Raw genomic sequence first — 22,633 nt, 5'->3', positions numbered from 1 at the left:
ATCAGCCCTGTAATGTCAAGCGCTTTGGACCTCAGCGCCCCCCCCCCCCCCCCCCCCCCGTTTTTATGTATGATGATTACCATATTATAAATGCAGTTATTGAATCGCTTCTTTTATGAATGTTATTAACCTGACATGAGGGTCACTGTCTGGTTCATGCAAACATGAACTTACTGTAAGTTAGCTCATCTCTAGTGATGGCGTTGTTACTGTATGTTGTTTTTTTTTTAGTATAGCACAGATCAAATATGAGTCCATATAGATTTTGTTAGGTGATCAGTATTTTCACTAGTTTAATGCTGTAAGGATTTCTGCATATTGCTGAACTAAAAACTAGAGGCCAAAGAAATTTACAAGTCTAAATAGAAACTCTGTTCATCATGAAGTTAACGGATTAGTACAGCCCTTATTAAGCACATTATATTCACAAGGCATAAATGTTAAACTATCTGGAATGTGTAGCCATGGAGAATAGGAGATTAAAAGGTCAAATTACATCTCTACGGGAAAAAGAAGATTGAAAGATTCAGACAAACATTGTTCACCTCCCTCTTAGGCCATTATATTATGATCCTACAGCAACAAGAAAACATGATATAGATATAGTACCCACAATGGATGGTAGTAAGGACATGACAGACATTGGTATTTCTAACCAGGATCCAGTTAAAAAAAAAAAAAGGATCCTGGTATTCTGCACCTCCGCGATAGATATAGCAGCATTTCTCACAATGGAGAAGAAATTTGGTGAACAATGCAAGCAGCAGCAGCAAGTATATTCCTTTTGCCAGTCCTAAAAAGTTTTGGAAAATAATCTATATACCAGAGCATATACACATATCTACATAACTGTGCTGTGTGGTTCCTCCCTCAGTCGGCAATTAAAATCAGTAGTGCATTGGCGGTAATAACAAATCCTCCGTGAACTGCAGGAAGTCTACCCATAACCCCTGTGAATGTGAAGAGCTGAGAAACAAGCACAGCATCCCATATACCTCCCATGGTGCACAGTACTGAACTGCACAGCAGGCCTTGCTCTGAGCCTAACGTATTGGACAAGGATTTTTGATTTCAATGATAAAAATAAAGTTTCTGAAAAAGCTATTCTCTAAAACGTGTGCTCCCCTAAAGTATATGTATTGTACAGACTACAGCAATGCCAGCTAGGCTCTGAAGCACATTAACATTCCACAGCAGGATGGCTGGGATATCCCCCTGCCAAGCCTAGGCAGACGATCTTATTAGTGTATGAGACATGACCTTGCTTCTCTTCATAGATTACCAATCCACAACTGAGACTTTGATGTACTGGCTTTCACTGAATTGTTGTAAAATGGTTTACAGCCTACAAGGAGTTTCCTGTCAGCAAGGCTATCCATTTTGTAAGCTTCCAAAATACCTCTTGCCTTGTACTTACTTGCCAGGAAAAATCCTAACCTCCGCCACCACATTCTTGATGCATTTTGTCCTCATTCTGGCACTGAAAGGGTTCATGGTATCTGCTTCAAAGCTGAGCAGGCAAGCAGTTCTATATTACACACAGAAACTGGTATGGATACTTCATAGGCACTGTACATTTAAAGTAAAAGCAATTAAAAAAAAAAAAAAAAAAACTAAAACAAGAAAACCCCAAACCCACACAGAGACAAATCAGCAAGGGGATGAAGACATAAGGAATGGGCAAAAACAAAAATGACAATGTGAAAAAATAAAACTTTCAATGTTTCCTGGGCTTTAGCCCCAGCACTGGATGGAATAATCACCACCACCATCAGGTTTACCTCGGTATCTACCCAGACTGGTCCAGTGATGAAAGGAAACCTAAATGAGTCTGTATCATGGGATGACATTTGGGCTGATGTCAGGGCGGTCATCAAAGGGCACTCTGTTGCTTTATAAAAGCAGTTCTCTCATTGCGAGGATCAAACTCCTCTGCTTCAGATTCTGAGAATCCTTCCTGCCACATGTCTGATGGGATCCCTTTATAGGAGATGACCCCACTGTCCAACATGTATAGTTTCTTTTTGCCCAGGATAACCCCAGAGCGCACTTGAAGGAACAAAAAGACTGAAACAAAAACTACAACAATCATGAAACAGCTCAGGCTGGCCACAATTATTGGCAAGTTTGAGGTTACGGCAGCAGCTTCTTCAACCAGCTCTTTCAATGGTGGAGACTCTCTGCTGATCTGAACCTGGTGTGAACAGGAGAAGTCCAGCTCATTGTAGTGTGAGTGTGCAGGGCACGTAAGACAGTCGTTTACACTAGTACCCTTGCAGGTGGCACAGGAAGGGTGGCATGCTACACAAACATTGGCCAGCAGTGGCTCTATGCTGTTCTCCAGTGTGTATTGGATACTTTGGACGCTGGAAGTGAAACCAGGCGGACAAGACTTCACGCAGGTCTTCTGATGCAGGTAGAAGCCTTCTTCACAAACTGCACAAAAAGACAAAACAAAACATCAAAATGTGACATCATAATCCCTTCACTGTAAATGATCAATGGCAAAATATACTTTTATTACAAAAAGCACAATTTTCCTAATCCTCAAAGATGTTAAGGAATTTGTAAATTTAGTAAGGGTCAAAGGTAAACTATGAAAGCTGCGCACAAGTGTATATATTGTTCTAATACATCCCTCCATTTTTTTATATTATACTGCCAGTAATAACATCTAGCTTCTACTGGAGACTGCATTATGTATGAATGCCATATGTCCAGTCTTCTATGAAATCTTCAGCACAATTTGACATAGTAAGTACTGGCAGCTGAACATGACTTTGCCCCTATGCACATTAGTCATATGTGGCTGCTCCAAATGTTCCTCCTCCTCCAAATGTTGCCAGAGATGGTGGAAGCAAAGGAGCAGAAGACCAATAAATGTAAAACAGAAGGCTGGACATTGCACTGTGCCTGGGAAATTAAGTCTTGTAACGCACAAAACCATAAAAAGGATTAAATCCATCCATAATGCAAACCTGCATATGACTCTGGAAAAAAAGCAAGGCTACAGCTGTAAATAATATTCTGCTGCTACCAGTAAGACAGGTGCCAGTCAAACTTACAGTCATGTACAAAACCCTTTTAACCCGAGTCATGCATTTTATATTGATGGCCAATCTACTTCAGATGGTGGGTCTGACTTTTTACCCTCACAGATCATCTGATTGAAGTGACTTGATGAGTGAGCACTGTAACTTTTTCATTACTTACTAGGCACTGCTCTGTACAATTTGTAGTGGGTCGGCCTAGTACTACACATAGCTTAGTCCTATAACAGGTACAGCCACTATGATATTTGTGTCACTATGCTAGTAAACAGTAAAAACACCCACAAAGCTTATATAAGCACCACAGCCTCTGCAATCTGATGCGTGGGGATTCTGGGAATCGGACCCTCACCGATCATATATGGATGGCTGATTCTAAGGACAGGACATTTATACTAAAATCCCAGAATCCCCTTAATCATTTGTCTTACCTCTTAGAACAAGCCTGCTTTGCCTTGCATATTTTAAACTGTTAAACAGTAATTTTTATTTTTTATTTTTTTTAAGTGAAATGGATGATATGCTATAAAATGGTTCACTTATATAGTCAACACATATGTTGTTAAGTAAAATGAAAAATGAAAGAATTTGGGATGGCTACATCTATATGTCTAAGCCTACAGCTACACAGCGACTTTAGTCATGTGACGTGAACATCACAATGTCAAACCACACAAAATGTACCCGCACAAGCAACCCAGCATTGACCTTTATTCAAGTTGCGTATTAGGCCTTTTTTCTGCCACAGCCAAATGGCAGCTGTAATAAAGTTGCATGATAGCAAGTCATACAAATGTTTTGGTCAAGCGATTTGGAAGAGATTTTCTGTTAAGTATGTTAACTTATATCAGTGTAACTCAGGAAGGTAAGAGACAAAAAAACTGGAAAAAAAGCACATCAGCAACATGCGTTATACAAAATTAAACAATAAAGTTGAGCGGAATGATATAAAGTTAACAGGACTTACAACTATTTGATATGCAGGCCATCTGCTATCAATGCTTAAAAGCATTCTGGATATCTCCACTGCGGCACTAAGCAAAAGATTTAATGCAGTCCACTTGAGAGTGGAAGACTGATTTTTACCATCAGTCACTGGGAGAATGCAATGAGGAAAGTTACGGTGGGTTCTTAGGAGCTAGTAAGTGAAATCAGGCCTCATGGAGACTCTAAGAAACACATAAACAAGGAAATCCTTGCCAAAGACAACATTAATCTGTATACTAACATGTGGTGTATAGTCTCTGTACCTGACCCAGTCCTCAGAAAACTGTTTAATCAGAGGGAATGGAGTCCTCATTTACTCGTAATGAGACTGGAGCATCTCATTAGCAGGCAGAAGAGGGGCCCTCACCGCTCCTGGGAAGACTCTTCAACTCCAAGTAATCTATCATGGATTCTCTCTGGAGACATGCCTATAATATGCTTTCATGCCGATGTGTAATAGACTTTGCAAGAGGATAGGTTAAAGGAATAATTTCTATGAAATGTTCTAGAACACACACACGGTTTGGTTTTGGACAACCCAGTGACATTTGCTGCAAATTATACACTCCTGGTTAAGTATACACAGAGAAGCTTTAATCACCAAATGTCAGAGCTGCAAAGTCCCACCTTTACAGCGCTTAACCCCTTGCTCATCTAGTACCCATCTACTAACAGACTGTATCCTAATATTGATCATTAGGCAGGGCAATAACTAGGTAATTTAAAGGGGTAGTGCGGCGCTAAACAATTATTCACAAAATAACACACATTACAAAGTTATACAACTTTGTAATGTATGTTATGTATGTGAATGGCCCTCTTCCCTGTGTTTCCCCCCCAGCCACGCTAGACCCGGAAATGTGGTGCACTATACTCACCTAATTCGTGTGGACCCCCATCCGCCATCTTGAGACAATGATGTCACCTTCGGGCGGGCGGGCGGCCGAACCGTTCCATCAGTCCCTCGTAACACCCCCCCCCCCACGCCGTGTCATAACTGTGCTCGGCCGCGATTGGCAAAGCATAACTGTGCTCAACCAATCGCGGCTGAGCAGCTGATGACGCGGCAGTGGGGGGCCAGCACGAGCGACGGATGGAGAGGTTCGGCCGCCCGCCTGAAGAAGACATCATTGTCCCAAGATGGCGGATGGGGGTCGACACGAATCAGGTGAGTATAGTGCATCACACTTCCGGGTCTGGCGTGGGAGGGAGGAAACACAGGGAAGGGGGCCATTCACATAAATAACATACATTACAAAGTTGTATAACTTTGTAATGTGTGTTATTTTGTGAATAATTGTTTAGCGCCGCACTACCCCTTTAACCTCACAAATTGCACCTGCTACAAATGAAGAATACACTGATCAGTGCAGTGAATACTGTAGGCAGTACTGCCAAGTACGAGGTTAGCATAAAGCAAGAATTAGTAATCCTTCTCCAGAACTGGTGATGTCACAGAGGCACACTGTGACTAATAATCTTTTGCTAGAAGCCATTAACAAGAAAAAAAATACATTAAAATGAATAAGGTGCATTCTCTGGAATATTGATTTAACTAGCAATGTCTCAACATAATGTGGAAGGACGAGTTCTCCTTCACCCCATTCTGCAATATGCAATAGTAATAAGGCAATGGAAAAATCCTAACTTTTTTTTTTGTAAATGGCACATCAATGTAGACCCCAGGTGGGATGCTGTTAGCAAAAGCCAAAGGCTCTCTTCATAAAACATATGTTAGGGAGTCTCCCAACACAACAAAGTTGTGGTGTGAAAAGAGCCTAAAACTTAGAGGGCAGTCACTTGTTCTGTGCACAGTCCGCAAATATGGACAAATTGCTACAGGAGTTCCAAAATGGTTTAAATCTTTGCAAAACTAAACTGACACAGTACCCATTAAAGGGGTATTTCCTAACCTTAAAGATTAGAGGATAACTATTTGATAGCTGGGGCCCAACCACAATCATGAGAACGAGGACCCCTGTCTTCATTTAGTAGAGGAGTACAGTGTTCAGCTGTTTCAGCCAGCTACTCTAGAGAATAACTGTAGTGGCAGTGTGCATATACGATCTGCCATTCCATGGTAACAGGGGACTGGGGTTCCAGTTCTCAAGATTGTGGGAAGCCCCAGCGGTTGGCCCTCTAACAATCAGATAGTTATATCCTATCCTGCATGGGGTGACAATACCCCTTTACTTGTTTGCAGTGCCTTTATGAAGCATGATTAATCTTGAAGCCGGCCACACAAATGATCACTGTATTGTTTGTGCGGGCATTCAAATGTATTGTTTTTGACTGCACAAAAGTTTCAATCAGCTGGCGAGTGAACGCTTGCTCATTCGTCAGCTGATCGCTGGTCCCATTATCGGGTAAATGGGCATTACTAGGAACGCTCAATGATAATTGGCCTGTGTAAAAGGGCCTTAAGTTCAGTGGGTAGGCGATACATTTCTCAGGTGGAAATACCTCTAACTGCTCCTGATCTCTGTGTTGGCCATTCTATTGGAAAGTTAAATGGATTGCCACTCTGGTACACAAAAGCAAAATGGTTAAAGAATTCTGCTAATCTAGATTAGGAATTTTCTTATGTAGAAAAATTACACTCCAGACAAAAGTTGCCAAAAACTTCATCTCCACTTTGAACAGTATACAAATATAGAACACGTTCAAGGTTTAGCTAGATCACATCATCCTACACAGATTCCCCAGTCACAAAATCAAGAATACTTACCAACACAAGACTGGCCAGATGCAACAGTTCTGCAACCACCCCCTTCAATTTGGTTGGAAAAGTTTGGAGGATCAGAGGCTGTGCCATACAACACCAGAACAAACTGCGTCAATGTTCCTAAAGAAAATAAAAACCCACTATTATAGTTCACAAAATTATATTTGGGTCACCAGAAACATGACAGATCATATATTCATCTCATAATATGGAACAAAAGCTGCTCAATCGATATCCATTACAAACAAGTTCTTGTTTTCATGGCCTTTAATTATATAAAATGTGTCTGACATATAAGCATTGACCTGTGAAATCCGGGATTTACCTTACAGTCAGTAACTAAGTACTGTGAATAGTGCACCTCTTTATTGCAGTATCGGATTATCCATGTAAAGCAACGACTTCTAGCTGTGACTGGCCATAATAAGATTTCAATAATATCATTGCTGACGCAAGTTTAGTTGTTTGCGTAACAAAGGTTACAGGATACATTACACCCCATTATGGTCAGTATAATAGAAGTGCCTTGAGACATTTAAGTGCAGAATAAACCCATAGCACACACACACAAATAATATTATTATTATATTATTATTATTATTATTATTATTAATAATCTCAAGCAGAGTATATATTACTGCTTATACGATATATTCACTTCTAGATAGGTGTCAAAAAACCAAAAAAAAATTCACACATATTTCTGCCTCCATAGAAGCAGTAAGTGTGCTCTTTTAGGTGTCACCCAGATTTCCAGCCTTCATAACAGTTACCGTAACCTAACTATGCAACATAAATTAAACTCAGCTGTCTAACACTGTGTACCTATGTGTCTACACAGCTGTGATGCTCTACATATGTCTACACCTTTTTATCATTAACTTTCTAAGCAATTTGCACATACATTAGCACTTCTGTGGTATAGGACCAAACACGCTAGCTTTTGCTCCCCACGTACATCCAATGTAACTGTAACTTGGGTACCCATGAACAGATTACTGGTCCGATTCACTGACTGCCCTTACTGGTCCACCTTTGTGAGATACTAGTCAGAGCAATATTAGGTGCATTATACAACACATGAGGGGAGATTTATCGAAGGGTGTAAAATTTAGACTGGTGCAAACTTCCCACAGCAACCAATCAAAGCTCCTCTTTCTTTTCACCAGAGCTGGAAGCTGAGCTGTGATTGGTTGCTGTGGGCAGTTTGCACCAGTCTAAAATTTACACCCTTTGATAAATCTCCCCCATGGTATTTTGGAAATGCTATGAGTCTCCTTGAAAAAGATGCTCAGATCCTTAAAAGGAGAAGTCCGGTGAAAACTTTTATTAAAGTATTGTATTGCCCCCCAAAAGTTATACAAATCCCCAATATACACTTATTACGGGAAATGCACAAAGTGCTTTTTTCCCTGCACTTACTACTGCATCAAGGTTTCACTTCCTGGATAAAATGGTGATATCACGACCCGACTTCCAGAGCTGTACGGGCTGTGGCTGCTGGAGAGGTTGATGGCAGAGGGATGCTCAGTGTCCCTCCAGTGCCCTGTGTCCCTCAGTGTCCTTCTGCCATCATCCTCTCCAGCAGCCACAGCCCGCACAGCTCTGGGAGTCCGGTCGTGACATCACCATTTTATCCAAGAAGTGAAGCCTTGATGTAGTATAAAGTATAAATTATATAAAAAAGATTGAACAAAATTGTTTAACATTTAAAACAGAAAAAAGTTCAATGGCTGTATTCTTAGATTTTTTTTTTTTATTTAAAGGAGGTGACTATTTTTGAAAAGTTAAATTTTATCCCAAGATGACAGCAGTGGCAAATCTGTAAAGCTGAAGAAAGAGACAATTGGCAGAAATACTATTTTGCTTGTTACCAAACAAGAACGGCCAGTGACCAGTGATATGTGTTGTGGGCAGCGTGATTGGCAGCTCCAGTCTCTAGCAGGGCAGTGATGAGTCACAGAGTAAGCAGTAAACTAGACTATATTTCATGGAGAGCCAGGATGACAGCTCGCAGCACACTGGCATGTCTGTCTTGTGCTGAGGCAGAACCACAGCTCCTGTCACTAACAATCCTTTATTCAGGTGTAGGGAAGTGTTTGGTGAGAAGACAGGACTCTGCATGTGAATATTAAGTAGCTAACTGAAGCTATGTACAGGGTGACCCATCTGCGTCGGTGCGATAACAACTTGCCGATCCCCCTCCTCACGCTCTGTCTTCTCTACACTTGGTTCCACGTGCTGGGTTGCCTAATGTAACAAGTCAAATCGAGTGGTTTCAATCCATCACACGGCTGACAAAATGTAGTAAATAAGTAAGCAATTTTTTCTTATCTTGCCCACGCACCATGAATGCACAAACACTGCACACAGAGACAGACAGGCCCACGTCACTGAGATGCAGCACAGAGAGCTGATAAGGTAAATTAACTGCATTACCAAATGCCAGGATAAATTATGCTGAGGAGCTTATGCAGGCATAAGCACAGGAGCATAAAAATACACTCAAGTATATTCAGAACGAACACACCTTCACACTAAAACACACAGCACATCTTTACACTAAAGTAAGCTATTTAATCAAGAGGACCACCCAATATGGCTGCATTCAATATGGAACATGCAAATTTATAACAGAACAATTCAAGGCAACCAGGAACCAGTGAAGAAAAAGCGACCCCCCAGGCTCCCCCTTACCAAGGCTCATTTACTGCTCATTTACCTCAATATACATGCAGCAATTACCTGATGTTCATCTTTTCTCTCTGCTGGTTTGGTAGGCTGTACTATTAATTCTAACAGATGTCAGCTCTACCTGCACTGACTACTATTTAAGCCTGCGGTGGGCTTCTGCTTATATGCTACAGCCAATCTGAGGAGGCAGAGCTGCAGGTGGAGGGACTTGGCAGGAGTCTGAACCAATGATAAGACCGATCAGTGCCAGGCAGCAGCTGCCAAGGCTAATACAATAATGGGATGTATCAAAAGAGGCATAGATGCTAAAGATGAGAACATAGTTTTGCCTCTTTATAAATCACTAGTCAGACCACATATGGAATACTGTGTACAGTTTTGGGCACCAGTATATAAGAAGGACACAGCTGGACTGGAGCAGGTGCAGTAGAGGGCAACAAAGGTCATTAAGGGAATGGGTGGGTTACAGTACCAGGATAGGTTATCAAGCTTGGGGTTATTTATGCTAGAAAAAAAGACGTCTTAGGGGCGATCTGATTACAATGTACAAATATATGAATGGACAGTACAGAGATCTTTGTAGTGGTCTCTTTACTCCTGGGTCTGTAACCATGACAAGGGGGCAATCCTCTACGTCTAGAGGAAAAAAGATTTCACCATCAGCATCGACGCGGGTTCTTTACTGTACGAGCGGTAAGACTGTGGAACTCTCTGCCACATGATGTTGTCATGCCCGATTCATTAAATAAAATCAAGGGAAGCCTGAAAGCTTTTCTTGAAAAATTTAATATTACAAGTAATGGGAATTAGATTTCTGGTGATACGTTGATACAAGGATTAGTCTGATTGGCATTGGAGTCGGGAAGGCATTTTCTCCCTGTGATGTGGCAATGGTCATCTGCCTCATAAGGGTTTTTGCCTTCCCCTGGATTAACACAGTAGGGTTTCTCTAGGTTGAGCCTGATGGACTCTTGTCTTCTTTCAACCTTATTTACTATGTTACCACGTTACTATGTAAGGTGTGTCTCTGACTATCTCATACCCCCTGAATGCAATGCAACTGAACTACAGTCACAGACCATGGCTCTGCCCTGAAGGAGCTGAGCTATAAAGCAACTAAGCAAGAAGATGTAAGAAAAATAAACAGCAGGCAAGAATCACCTACAAGTACTTTACATTTATATAACAATTATTTATATATAGACATCAACATTGGTAAGTTGCATTTTACAGAGGTACAGGTACAGAACAGTGAAACAGTAAGAACACATTAATGGTGCGTTCACACCTACAGGATCTGCAGCTGATTTTCTGCAGCAGATTTCATTTAAATAACTGAACACAGCATCAAATCTAGTATAAAAAACAGCAATAAAAAACAGCAATAAAAAGCACCACTGTTAGTATATAGTGCGAGCAGTGTAGGGTATTGAAACCAAGACACTCACCATTGGTGCTTGTTGATGTCGGCTTGGATTTGTAGTCCTCCCCGTATATAGACCTGTGTGGCTTCCCTTGTGTGACTTCCTTTATGTGACTTCCTTGTGTGAGTTCTTAGTCACTGATTCCTTTTTAGTTGTTGTTCCTAAAACGTTCTTTACACCGGAATATAATCCAGATAGGGCGTGCGCCCCGGCCGGTGGCGCGTTCAACCCCAGTTGCAGGAATCCCGGATGGGAATCCTTCTGTGACGTCACAGATTGTACGGATCGCTACAGGAGGCAAGATTCTTCCTCGACGCGTTTCAAAGGATACGTCCTTCTTTCTCAAGAGCTCTTAAAAAAGAAGGACGTATCCTTTGAAACGCGTCGAGGAAGAATCTTGCCTCCTGTAGCTATCCGTACAATCTGTGACGTCACAGAAGGATTCCCATCCGGGATTCCTGCAACTGGGGTTGAACGCGCCACCGGCCGGGGCGCACGCCCTATCTGGATTATATTCCGGTGTAAAGAACGTTTTAGGAACAACAACTAAAAAGGAATCAGTGACTAAGAACTCACACAAGGAAGTCACATAAAGGAAGTCACACAAGGGAAGCCACACAGGTCTATATACGGGGAGGACTACAAATCCAAGCCGACATCAACAAGCACCAATGGTGAGTGTCTTGGTTTCAATACCCTACACTGCTCGCACTATATACTAACAGTGGTGCTTTTTATTGCTGTTTTTTATTGCTGTTTTTTATACTAGTACTAAGCGCGGCACGGCATTTTTTCTTATATTAATTATATTTTTTAGTGGAAGCAGATACCACTAGCTAAGCTCGCAGCAGTACGCACACTAAAAAATTCTTCTAGTTTTTTAGTGTTTTACCAGGAGCGCGATTGTTTTGAAATCTATTCTACAGCATCAAATCTGCTGCAGATCTGCTGCAGATCCTGTAGGTGTGAACGCACCCTAAAGGGGTATTCTCATCTCAACTAATATAGTTATACTTGTAGGTCTTGTCAAGTTATATATACAGCTACTGTATGTATATATATATATATATATATATTACACACATACACACACACACACACACACACACACACACACACACACACAATCTGCCAGACCACTGTTTTCAGAGCAGGGTAGTGGTCTGTGACCTAGACAACAAGCTGTGAACAACAGGAGGGAAAAAGCATATCAGGAGGAGGCAAGTCTGCTAAATCAATGTATTTGCAAAAATATTTTACTTTATGAGCCCTACAAGTACACCTTTGTTAAGGTGAGAATACTAATTTAAACAGAAATCCTTCCTACACAAGACTACACTGTATGAAAAACAAGAGGTCTAGGAAAGGAGTAACAAATTGTAGACATGTCAGGTGGAGGTAACGTTGGAATACTAGCTGCCGATTTTTAGGCTCGCTTACATTACTTTTGGGAAAGGCAAGTTTCTGATCTGAGGTTTGAAGAATGGCAGCTTTAATAGAGAAGGGAACTCCAGAAGAGAAAGGTACAAGAGGACAAATCATGTATAATTATTGTAACTCAGTACTGTACAGTCACATTATATACAACCCTGTTATCTGCTCCCTTTAAGCTATTGTCCCCTTGATCTGTATTCTACACTAATGCTGTTTAATATGGGGATAGAGACCGAACGTGTTGAGATACATCTTAGCTTGAAATGCTCTTTGAATAAAGGTTATGCAGATACATCTGTAAGTGACATCTGGAAAGATTCATGTCTGAACCATCATCCTCATTTTTCATATTCCTAGAAATCTATCATCTGCACATCAACAGTTTAAGATCTTCAGCCTTAGAAAATTTCATTCTATGCAAATGGCTAAAGCTGACAGTTTATCTCTGGTGCGTGCATGTAATCACCACTGTAAAGCGCTGACAACCTGCCATGTACTTACCAAAGGGATGTCAGCTTTTTTTGGAAACATGTTTTCAAGCAGCAGTCCCTGCCCTAAGATAGTCAAGGAATTGAAACACTAATACGTTTTATTTTTTGTTCAGCAAAAACATTCAAAGAAATTTGTTCCATGAGTGCTGGAAAAGTTTCATCACTCTCAGATAAAACAAAAGGGTTGCATAAACCTTTTACAAGAAAACAGACATCGTGAATCAAATGTGTGCGTTTTTTTTTAAAGCTTGAAATTATGTGGGATATGTGATGTGAAAGATCAATGGCAAACGTGTGAAAGCACCTTCAGCAGTCTACATTTTATCATACATTCGCGGGTAAGTGTTAAAGATTCTTAGGTTCCGCCTATACTTTGTTGCGTAATCTATACAATGGGGGTTCATGCTGCCAACTTGATTCCTCATTTAGTACAGGTAAAACAGGATTTTCCCTTTGAGGAACATCACAGGCCAGTGCTTATAAACCACTCTGTCCAGCCATGTGGGCTTAGTGTCCAAAATCATCACTGGACAGCTAATTACCATTTCATCACTTTCTTAACTAGAGTTTTATGTTAATTTTGAAATATCATTGATTGCCAACTGTTGGTGCAGGTTGGAAAGGATGGTATTTATATACTGGACAGATCATCATACAAGTGCTGCTGTTGACCTATTGAGCATAAGGGATATTGCTGCATGATCATCTGAATGTCTAGTCGTGACAGTATTCACACCGATTCACACTTATAGCATAAATTCCTATAAGTACACTTCGTGCAGTACTTGCCAATATGTATGGTAAGGAGGTTGCTCTTTTAGACTTGAATTAATCGATTGTATGGGGGACAGAGGTTCTATATGCATAATTTGATATTGTATGTGCGGTTGCAAAATATCTGTACTAGCGTGGGGGCATGATATGTGGGTCCATATGCCTCACCATTGACAGTGTGGTGCTATTCTTTAAAGGTATTCTCTCTTTAGGAACTGAGTATCTTGTCGCACAGATCCACAGTGGATTTATCTGCCTGTTGTATATCATGACTATCTAGAAGAGAATATCTGCTATTTTATGATATACTCTATTAGATACCTGATAAACCCTTACTAAATGGGGTGAAATGCATTGGAGTTAGAAATGATTAGTCTCTTTCTGTAGTAAAATATAATATCCAGATATTTACAAATATTGGCAATAAAGTGTGATTATCTTTCTCGTCCAGACTGACATACATACAGATATGGGGTAAAGCAATGTGTTACCAGGATTAATAGATATAAGTAGGGCCAAAAAGAGCGAGTTAGGGTCAGGCTGGTGATCGGCGCTGTACTTTTAGGGACGTATTCACAATCAGCTAGGGAGAGTGTGCTCACAGGGTGGATTAGGGTCGCAATAGTAATTTTGATCTACATTAATAAAGGTTATATACATTAATGATCCTGCTGTGAATTTACATCAGTTTCCTGACCCAAAGAAAATCACAATCTACTCAAGAGATTAGAAAAAGGTAGTGATTTTTCCAGAGCAATTAACCTTTTTAATAGAAAACTTACCGTAGTTATTGTTGCCACTTGCATTTTCAATCTCCAGCACCCATTCTCCTGCAGGGTCCTCATCCCAAGAATGTGTGGTCATGAATGCCCAGTCATTGAAACCATCACCAGAGTAATCGTGAGGCCTAAAGCAGTGATATGAAAAGAAGCCTTTAGCCTAGACACACAACTATGAAGTACTGAAAGTGTCCGAGAACCTTAATCTAAATAATTTCATGCAAAAGAAGGGTCCGAGGAGTCTCAGTTTCGAGTCTCAAAACACGGGAATAGCCAGATAGGCTTCCCTCCCCTGGAGGGATATCTGCCTATTTCCCATGTATTGAGACTTGTAACTGAGGCTCCACAGACCCTTCTTTTGCATATTTAAATTTATAGGGGGCAATGCATCAGTGGAGACTCTTCAGTGAGCACTCCATTAGATTTTTTTGTCGCTGGTCTCCCTGAGCTCAGCGATTGCTGTATTTTGTTGGTTTAAATAATTTCATGGCCTACAAGGTTATGACTGCTAATAGTGGGCTCTATTCTGCAATATCACGAACACAACAATAAACAACCATCTCAACCACTATCTTAGCGAAACAGACTAACTAATGGGACTTAAAGGGGTTGTCCAGCGAAAATCTTTCTATTTCATATCAATTGTTGTCAGAAAGTTATATAGATTTGTAATTTGCTTCTACTAAAAAATCTTAAGTCTTCCAGTACTTATTAGCTGCTGTATGTCATGCTGACATCTCTGGCCGAGACAGGAACTGTCCAGTGCAGGAGAGGTTTTCTATAGTGATTCATAGAAAATCGAGACAGAGTTTCTGTCAGCCAAAGATATCAGCAGAGAGCACTGTGTCAGACTGAAAATAAAACACTTCCTGCATGACATATAGTAGCTAATAAGTACTGGAAGACTTGAGATTTTTTGAGAAACAAATTACAAATCTAAACTTTCTGACACCAGTTGAGTTGAAAGAAAAAGATTTTTGTTGGACAACCCCTTTAATTCAGAGAAACACAAAATAAATGAAAATAAAAGAGCAAACAATAAGTACTGATTATACAACAATTTATGTTCATGAACACCAATTCCAGCCCTTGATTTACACAAACGGCCTTGGTTTAGTGTTAAACAATGGCAGTTCACTAAAGAACTGTCGTTATTAGTACGTAGTAGGAACATAGTCTTAAAGGTTATATTTAATTTTATCAGAGCTCAAAATCTGTCAATGCCCTTGGAGAAGGGCATAACTGCTTGTAAAGGGTTAATCAGCTAAACTAGAACATAGCTGCATGTAAATTATTGATCTGCTAAGGAGAGGACGTGGCCGCTTGTTAAGGGTTAAATGGTGACTATCACCCAGCTCTCTCGGCAGGATACTCTTTCAGGGTACACAGTGCGCTTCTAAAGTGAGCAGCTTACGGAACTGCCTGAAGCACCACAGGCTTGCAGTATAATACACAGAACTTCCATCAGTTCTTTACACCACTCGCTTTAGGAGCAGACTATGTATCTGCGTAAGTTTTGAAAGGCTATCCTGCTGCAGAGCAGAATTACAGTAACCATTTAAATGGCTTTATAAAAATCATCAATATGTACAGATATGTAATGAAACTAAATTATCACTTAGTGTGGATCACATACCAACAGTACACAAAAGATAAATGAAAAAAACATTGCCATATAATAGCCCCAAGAAACATCTTGAAATCACAGATGCACCACCTCGTATGGGCGTGCAATAACCACGGTCTAATTAAGTGTTAATTATATTTAATTTCCCAGATTAATGTATAAAAGCTAACTTTTATTAGATATGCATTAAAAGTAAAAAATGTATTAAAACGTGTTCTACACATATGAAATACGCACTTCACAACATATCTAGGGTGTTGACCCTCTGATAGACTGGTATACTTAGGGATAGATTAGCCCAAATAAAGATGAAACCAGACTTCAGAAAAATTTGCAATAAATAAGTATCTCTGTCTCAATCCAAGTCTCTACGCGTTTCACCCAGATATGTCCCTGGGATCATCAGGTGACCTTCACAAAACAAAATGGTTGCTGTTCAGAGATTGTATAGAGTTGTTGTGTTTAAATAAATGAAAAAAAATATAGAAGTGGTTAGGAGACAAGTGGGGATATATAGTGTGTATACTCTGTGTGTGCGTCGGGTGTTCACCCTGGCCCGGCCTCCGATAAGCACTTGGAGCGACATGTCAGGATAACCCCAAAACACAGACAAACCACACACAATCAGGAGTACACTTTTATGGCTGCAGTCTTATATGTCAGAAAATGTATGTATGACCAATAGGGATAGCAATGACCCTCAGAGACAGTCCTTTGGGGTTCAGGTTGGATACCAGTATCCTATGAAGTCACAAGCCAGATGCAAATACGGTAAAATGCATAACCTCTACGATATTCTGCGGCAACCATGCATATACTAGCTATGTCTGCCGAGTACTAGAGGAGCATCCAATCCTGGAAGATGAAAAAAAGTCTCATACAGCAAGTACAATCACAAAAACTGGCAAGTGCATGAATCATATATACTGACAGTGTTTGGCAAGACAGCCATCATGATAAAAACTCACAGTGCAGATAAGGTGCACTCATCCCCACAGGGATTACTCACTACCCCCAGCATGCCCAGGATGGTGATTCTGGTGCCCTAGATCTGTTGTGAAGTGCCTATTTCATATGTGTAGAACACGTTTTAATAAATTTTTTACTTTTAATGCATATCTAATAAAAGTTATATTTTATACGTGATTCTGGCAAACCATGAAACATCTTGCCTTGACAATGCGGTTACCTAGGTGCCAGCAGACAGGAGCGCGTGCCTGTGGGACTGGTGAGATAAATGGCGAGGTCCCCTCTGCGATTGTAGGACAAGGTTAGCCTGGCTTGTACATGCTCCAAAGTGCTGATGTAATTGGACATCCCGATGCAGGGCTCTACTTTTCGCCTGACTTCCACTCGCTTTCCTATGTCCCTAGGAATCAGAACATTTATTTATACCAATTAGAGATTATGTTTGCCAAATGAAAAAAAGAATGTGAATTATTTAGGTCAGTTGCCATCAAAGTCGCTCATTAACTGAAAGAAACAATGAATCTTGAATCAATCACAATACGGCTCTGGGATGCAATAAGAACTAAAAAAAAAAAAAAAAAATTTACTCGGCTGAATGAACAAGCACACATGATTAAAATCCATAATGGGTGTAGTTACAATTACATGTCAGAGGTTCATCCTCCCTTCTGGATACTGATCCATCTCTAGACAAAGAGACCAATCTAGACCCAGGACATAAATCAGTGGATAGAACAATACTGTGCACATAGGTGCTGCTGGTGCCAATACACGGCATACTCTGCCAGAATGCTGTTGGGCCAGAGACAGCAAAGCGTAATACCTGCCAAAGAACAAGGTGTCCCCAGCACATCCCACTGTTCATTGTTTTATATGATATTACAGCATGTATCCTTTAATAAGTACAGGAACTGAAAAAACGATAAAAAAAACCCCAATATATTCTACAGTATTACAAAGCAATTCAGAAATAAATATGCAAATACCAGGTTTCAGGGAACAAAGTAACATTCCTGCAGGCCTAGAGGGCACATATATCTGTGGCAGAAATCTCCAGGAACAGATGGGAGAAATAAAATAAAAACTCTTAAAAGGTTATTGGAATCAGTCATCTTAACCCCAACCACAAGCAGAGCAGGAGATAGAGCGGCAGCTGTTTTCCCCTGCAGGGCTTCATTCATGCTCAGTTGCACAGAAGCCTCATTGAGCCTCTGGCTTTGACCCAGTGAGGTGTGAATAGTTTGTGTGTCTAAATCCCCCAAAGAGCCAAATCCAGGTAATACACAGTCTGTTCCCAGGACTGACTGAACATTTATATCTATGTGAGGAGCACCGTTAGCAAAAACAGCAGGAGCTGTATCCATTTACATGTGTTCTTCTACAGAAACTACAAAATGATATATCCTTCTTTCTGGGAAATGCCAAAAGAATGAAAGTCTTGTTCACTTGTTGAGCTTATTGCAGAACAGAATAGGTACATCTAAACTTCATCTTTTAAAAGGTCACCTCTTTCCAGCATTGCCAGCTAAGCCAGTGGTGCAAAGACTTGGAGTGACACATTTTATTTTATTCATTGGTTTTGAAACCTAAAAAGAAGAAAAGCAGATTCCAGGACCTGACTTATCTTCTGTAACCACAGGATACATTCTTCTAATCTAGTAAACTAGCAGAAAAAGACAGAAAATGTTATTCTGATCAGTTCAACAGATCTCTATAGAGAGTATGATTTAGTGGTGGTAATGGTAATAGCCTTCCTGTAAATCCATTCTACACTCCAGCCAAGTACTTGAGAGCAATAGTACAGCTTGCAGACCATTTATTATAATTGACGTCTTGCCGCTTCGTCCTAATTGGCGCGACAATCAGAGAGCAGAGCTCAATACTTACAATCAGATGGCCGGTGGTGACAAACCTCCACCCCGCTCCTCATACACCGGCTCTATCAGCGGCTGCAGTAATTAAGGTATAGTCTGCAGAGCAGCATGCGGAAAAATCACTCACACACCATCAAAAGGAGGTTTTGCTGACCCCATAAAGCAAAGGCCAATGTACATGAACATGGCTACTGTACTGTGCAATTTGGGTCACAGATGTATAGGCCCATACCAAATGTGCTGGGATTCAGAGGTGCAGAAGACAACAAATATGGCTCATAAAGTACTTGCGGTTACAGGCACAGTTCCATAGTTCACAATAAAATCCAGATTTTATTCACTGTATAATTTATCTTTTGACACACATCATAAATTAATACAGCTATATTTAAAAGAGCAGCACTGTGCTGTGAAAGTTGGCATTAAAAAAAAAAATGTTAGTGACTTTTCAAAAGTGCACTAACAGATTGGCTCGTGGGCCCAAGCAGACTCCAGGAGGACAAATCTTAGTCCCTTATTGTCCAGGCCTGAGAAGGCCTTAAATGGGTATTCTGATGCATTAGTGTAATTTGTAATACCTTTTGAGATCTAATCAAAAACATCAAAAGTTATTGATTACAGTAAGTCTCACTGCTGACACCTGCTGTGATCGTGAGATGCTGCTGGGGGAAGAGTCAGTGTGCTCCACTCCTAAACCAGCTGAAGAGCCAAAGCTTCATAGACTGTAATGTCTACGTTTTTTCACTCGACTGTCAGACTTGTCTCATGACACTGATGACCTAACCACAGGAGAAGGGATAAGTTTTAAGATCATACTTATATGTCCCCCTTTCCATCCTGCCCCCAAATTAACAACTGCAACAATGCCAAGAGACATCCCTGCAGACTGAGGACCTGCATCAACCACCGTCAAAAGACTGAGTGGATGTTTAGGGGTTATCCCAAGCGGAAAGCCAACTGTTGTTCCATGAATAAATGGAGCAGCAGTGTACAGCAGCACCTCAACTTAGAATTTTTGCATTTATAGCCGTGCTTTCCATATGGTTCTATGGCACTTGGGTGTTCCATTGAAGGCAAAAGCTTCCAACTTTTACAAAAAAAGCTTTAGCAACTGTAACTCTTCTCTAGGATGAGGATTTTTCTGCAGGGATTCCCCTGTATTACAAAGGTTGGGGATTACAGCTCTAATTATTTCTTTATATACAGCTACTGTAATTACAAAACCTCCCTCTGATTCATCCTCAGCATTTGTACAAGCAGTGCCAGTGCTTACAATTCAGATCTGTAACATTGCTATTATAACCAATCCTTCCTTCTGCATGTCCAGATGGCTCAAAAAGGAGGAGGATAGAACTGTGCATTACTCACTTGGGTTCTGTAAGAATGGTAATCACGCATTTCCTCTGTGGTCCAACGGTCGTCCAGTTTTTAGCCAGAGCAACCATAGCACCAGCATCCAGTAGCCCATAACCGTACGAATGGCTCACTATAACACACAAATACAAAAATGTTAACAGCAAACACGCCGAAAAGTAAAGCAAAAGAAAAGCAAGCAGGGTTGTTGAAAATAACAGGTGTAACTTTGCAGAACAAGTCTGAACAAGGAAATTGCCCTTAAAGGGAACCAATCACAACCATAATGCATATAATGATGAAGGGTGTATGTAGGAGAAAATGTTTTATTCCGGCATGCGCTGCAGGGAGAGAGTCTGGAACTAGACATTTGGGCTGTAACTAGTCACAGCTCTCTGTCTGTTAGAAGCCTCTTTGCCTGTTCATCCTCCTTACAGATCACGCTGACAGGCAGAGAGCTGTGACTAGTTATAAGCTGGCTCCTCCCAAATGACTAGTTCCAGCCTCTCTCCCTGCAGTGCGAACCGAAAAATAACCAAGTTTTTTTTCTATAAACCCATAAGAAAACAGCACACCAAGTGTAGTAAGGAAAAACTTTAGCAGCTCTATCCAGAGCTGCTAACAGCATTGTATTAGTGATTGGTACGGACAATGAAACAGAGCCAATCTATATAGCTGAGATGAAAAGGCTATATAAGCAGAAACAACCCCTTTCACAATCTGGGCCCAGTGTCTCTCCAAATCCATTACCAGCACACACTGCAATTGTGGGGAAAATACCCAGCAAGACATGTCCGCACTAAAGCTGTGGCTACAAGGGAAAGGTAGTATTACAAGACAGCCATTCAGAAGCTCATTATATGTATGCATAATCGATCAGATTAGTACGCAATTTTCTTTAGGCCCAAACTATTATTTCAGAGGAGTAAAATCATGGGCCTAGAAGTTTCAAGAGCTGTTCTTTGCTATGTGCATCTAACACTAAGGTTTAAACTATAGTTTTGTTAAACTGTGTGGTATTAAACCCCATTGTGGAGGCTTGAAGCGGTTATCCAGGGTTAGGAAAAACATGACCACGTTTTTTCCAGGGATAGCACGACAAGTCTTTAGTTTGGGTGGGGCTTTACAACTCCGTTCCATTGAAGTAAATGGAGCTTAACTGCAATTCACACCTGAACTAGAGACAAGAGTTGTGTTGACTCTGGAAGAAAGTGGCCATATTTTTCTAATGCTGGATATAACCTCTTTAAAGCTGTATATCTGGTAAAGTTAGGGTTGTGTGCTGTAATAATTTCAAAACCCTTTAGGCAAAAACACAAATTTCAAGGAGTTACAGGAAACCTGTCAGGTCCCTGGCACCTCACACACTAGGACAAGAGAAAAGCGTTGCAAAATTGTTCTCCTCAGCTCTGCTGTGCTGCAGAAAACGTAAATGGAGCTTAGTGGTGATTTCACAGAGGCAGTTATAGTCACGCTGCTGCATCACCACCTGTCAGATAGGCCCGAATGAAAGTCTGAGTGCAGGGCTTTTCGAGCTAAGACTGTCAATCAGCACTCTCTCGGCGTAAGGGTGTGTGGCAAGCATGACTCACCGTTTCCTGTGACTGAGAACCAGTCATGGCTGCCGCAAGCGAAGTTACTTTTCAGGTTTCTGTGGCATCACAGGAACCTTAGGAGAACATTGTGACCTGGTGTGTGAGGTCCCACAATGCTTTTTTTAACACCACTTCTTCTAGATAAGAAAAACCCAGATGCACCACAGGTTTACGGAACCAAAAAATATTGATCAAAGCGAGTTCCAAACCATGGCCAAAATGCTACAGGTGACCCCAGCCTAATAATGCAGCAAAACCAGTGAATCTTATTTTACCTTTGCGACCAACTCCATTTGTTATCCAGTCATTCGTGTTAAGATGTGATGGGTTCGAGGTCCGCACCACTAGATGTTGCATATCTCGCCATGTAAGATTGTTACTACAAAAACATGAACGTATATATCATCATGGAGAAACCCACAATACATTATCCTTTCAGAAACCAAACATTTTTATACAGGAATAAATCTGCCCTCCCGGACAGAAGCGCCTGTGCATTAGAACTAGTTTGCAACTTTATATTTTTTTAAAGTGATAGCAATCATGTTGTCATAGCAACAGTAGTGCCCGCTTTATAACAAGCTGCTCGCTATCTGACAGATGTATAATGGTCAATGCCACTGACGGACATTTAAATATTTAACCTTCTATTCTCAACAGACTCCAAAATACATTTTCACAATTCACTGTAAAAGCTGAAGTGAAAACAAAATGATGTGATCATTATGGTATAAAGAAAACTGGAATTGGCAACCACAAATTAACACCCATCAAGCTTCCCTCGGAACTTCAATTTTATTACAGGGTAGAGAAACATAGAAATCAACTATATGGATCAGAGCAGCGCTAACAGATTC

General features: G+C 40.7%; 1 protein-coding gene across 1 annotated transcript in view; it reads right to left on the bottom strand.

Annotated features, from left to right (window-relative positions):
* Positions 1-537: 537 nt before the first annotated feature.
* The window catches only part of FURIN (furin, paired basic amino acid cleaving enzyme), a 151,859-nt gene continuing 129,763 nt past the window's right edge, over positions 538-22,633 (bottom strand). The window contains exons 11-16 of the mRNA XM_069984155.1: positions 22,052-22,155; positions 20,197-20,314; positions 17,175-17,354; positions 14,362-14,486; positions 6,766-6,882; positions 538-2,436 (exon numbers count right to left, since the gene is read on the bottom strand). Of these exons, the coding sequence (XP_069840256.1) occupies positions 1,874-2,436; positions 6,766-6,882; positions 14,362-14,486; positions 17,175-17,354; positions 20,197-20,314; positions 22,052-22,155 (1,207 nt within the window). The 3' untranslated portion in view covers positions 538-1,873. The remainder of the gene's footprint in view (positions 2,437-6,765; positions 6,883-14,361; positions 14,487-17,174; positions 17,355-20,196; positions 20,315-22,051; positions 22,156-22,633) is intronic.

The sequence above is a fragment of the Dendropsophus ebraccatus genome, chromosome 1, assembly GCF_027789765.1.
Source record: "Dendropsophus ebraccatus isolate aDenEbr1 chromosome 1, aDenEbr1.pat, whole genome shotgun sequence".
NCBI classification, from domain to species: domain Eukaryota; kingdom Metazoa; phylum Chordata; class Amphibia; order Anura; family Hylidae; genus Dendropsophus; species Dendropsophus ebraccatus.
The sequence above is the reverse complement of the archived record's forward strand: the minus strand, read 5'-3'. Positions and strand labels throughout refer to the sequence as shown.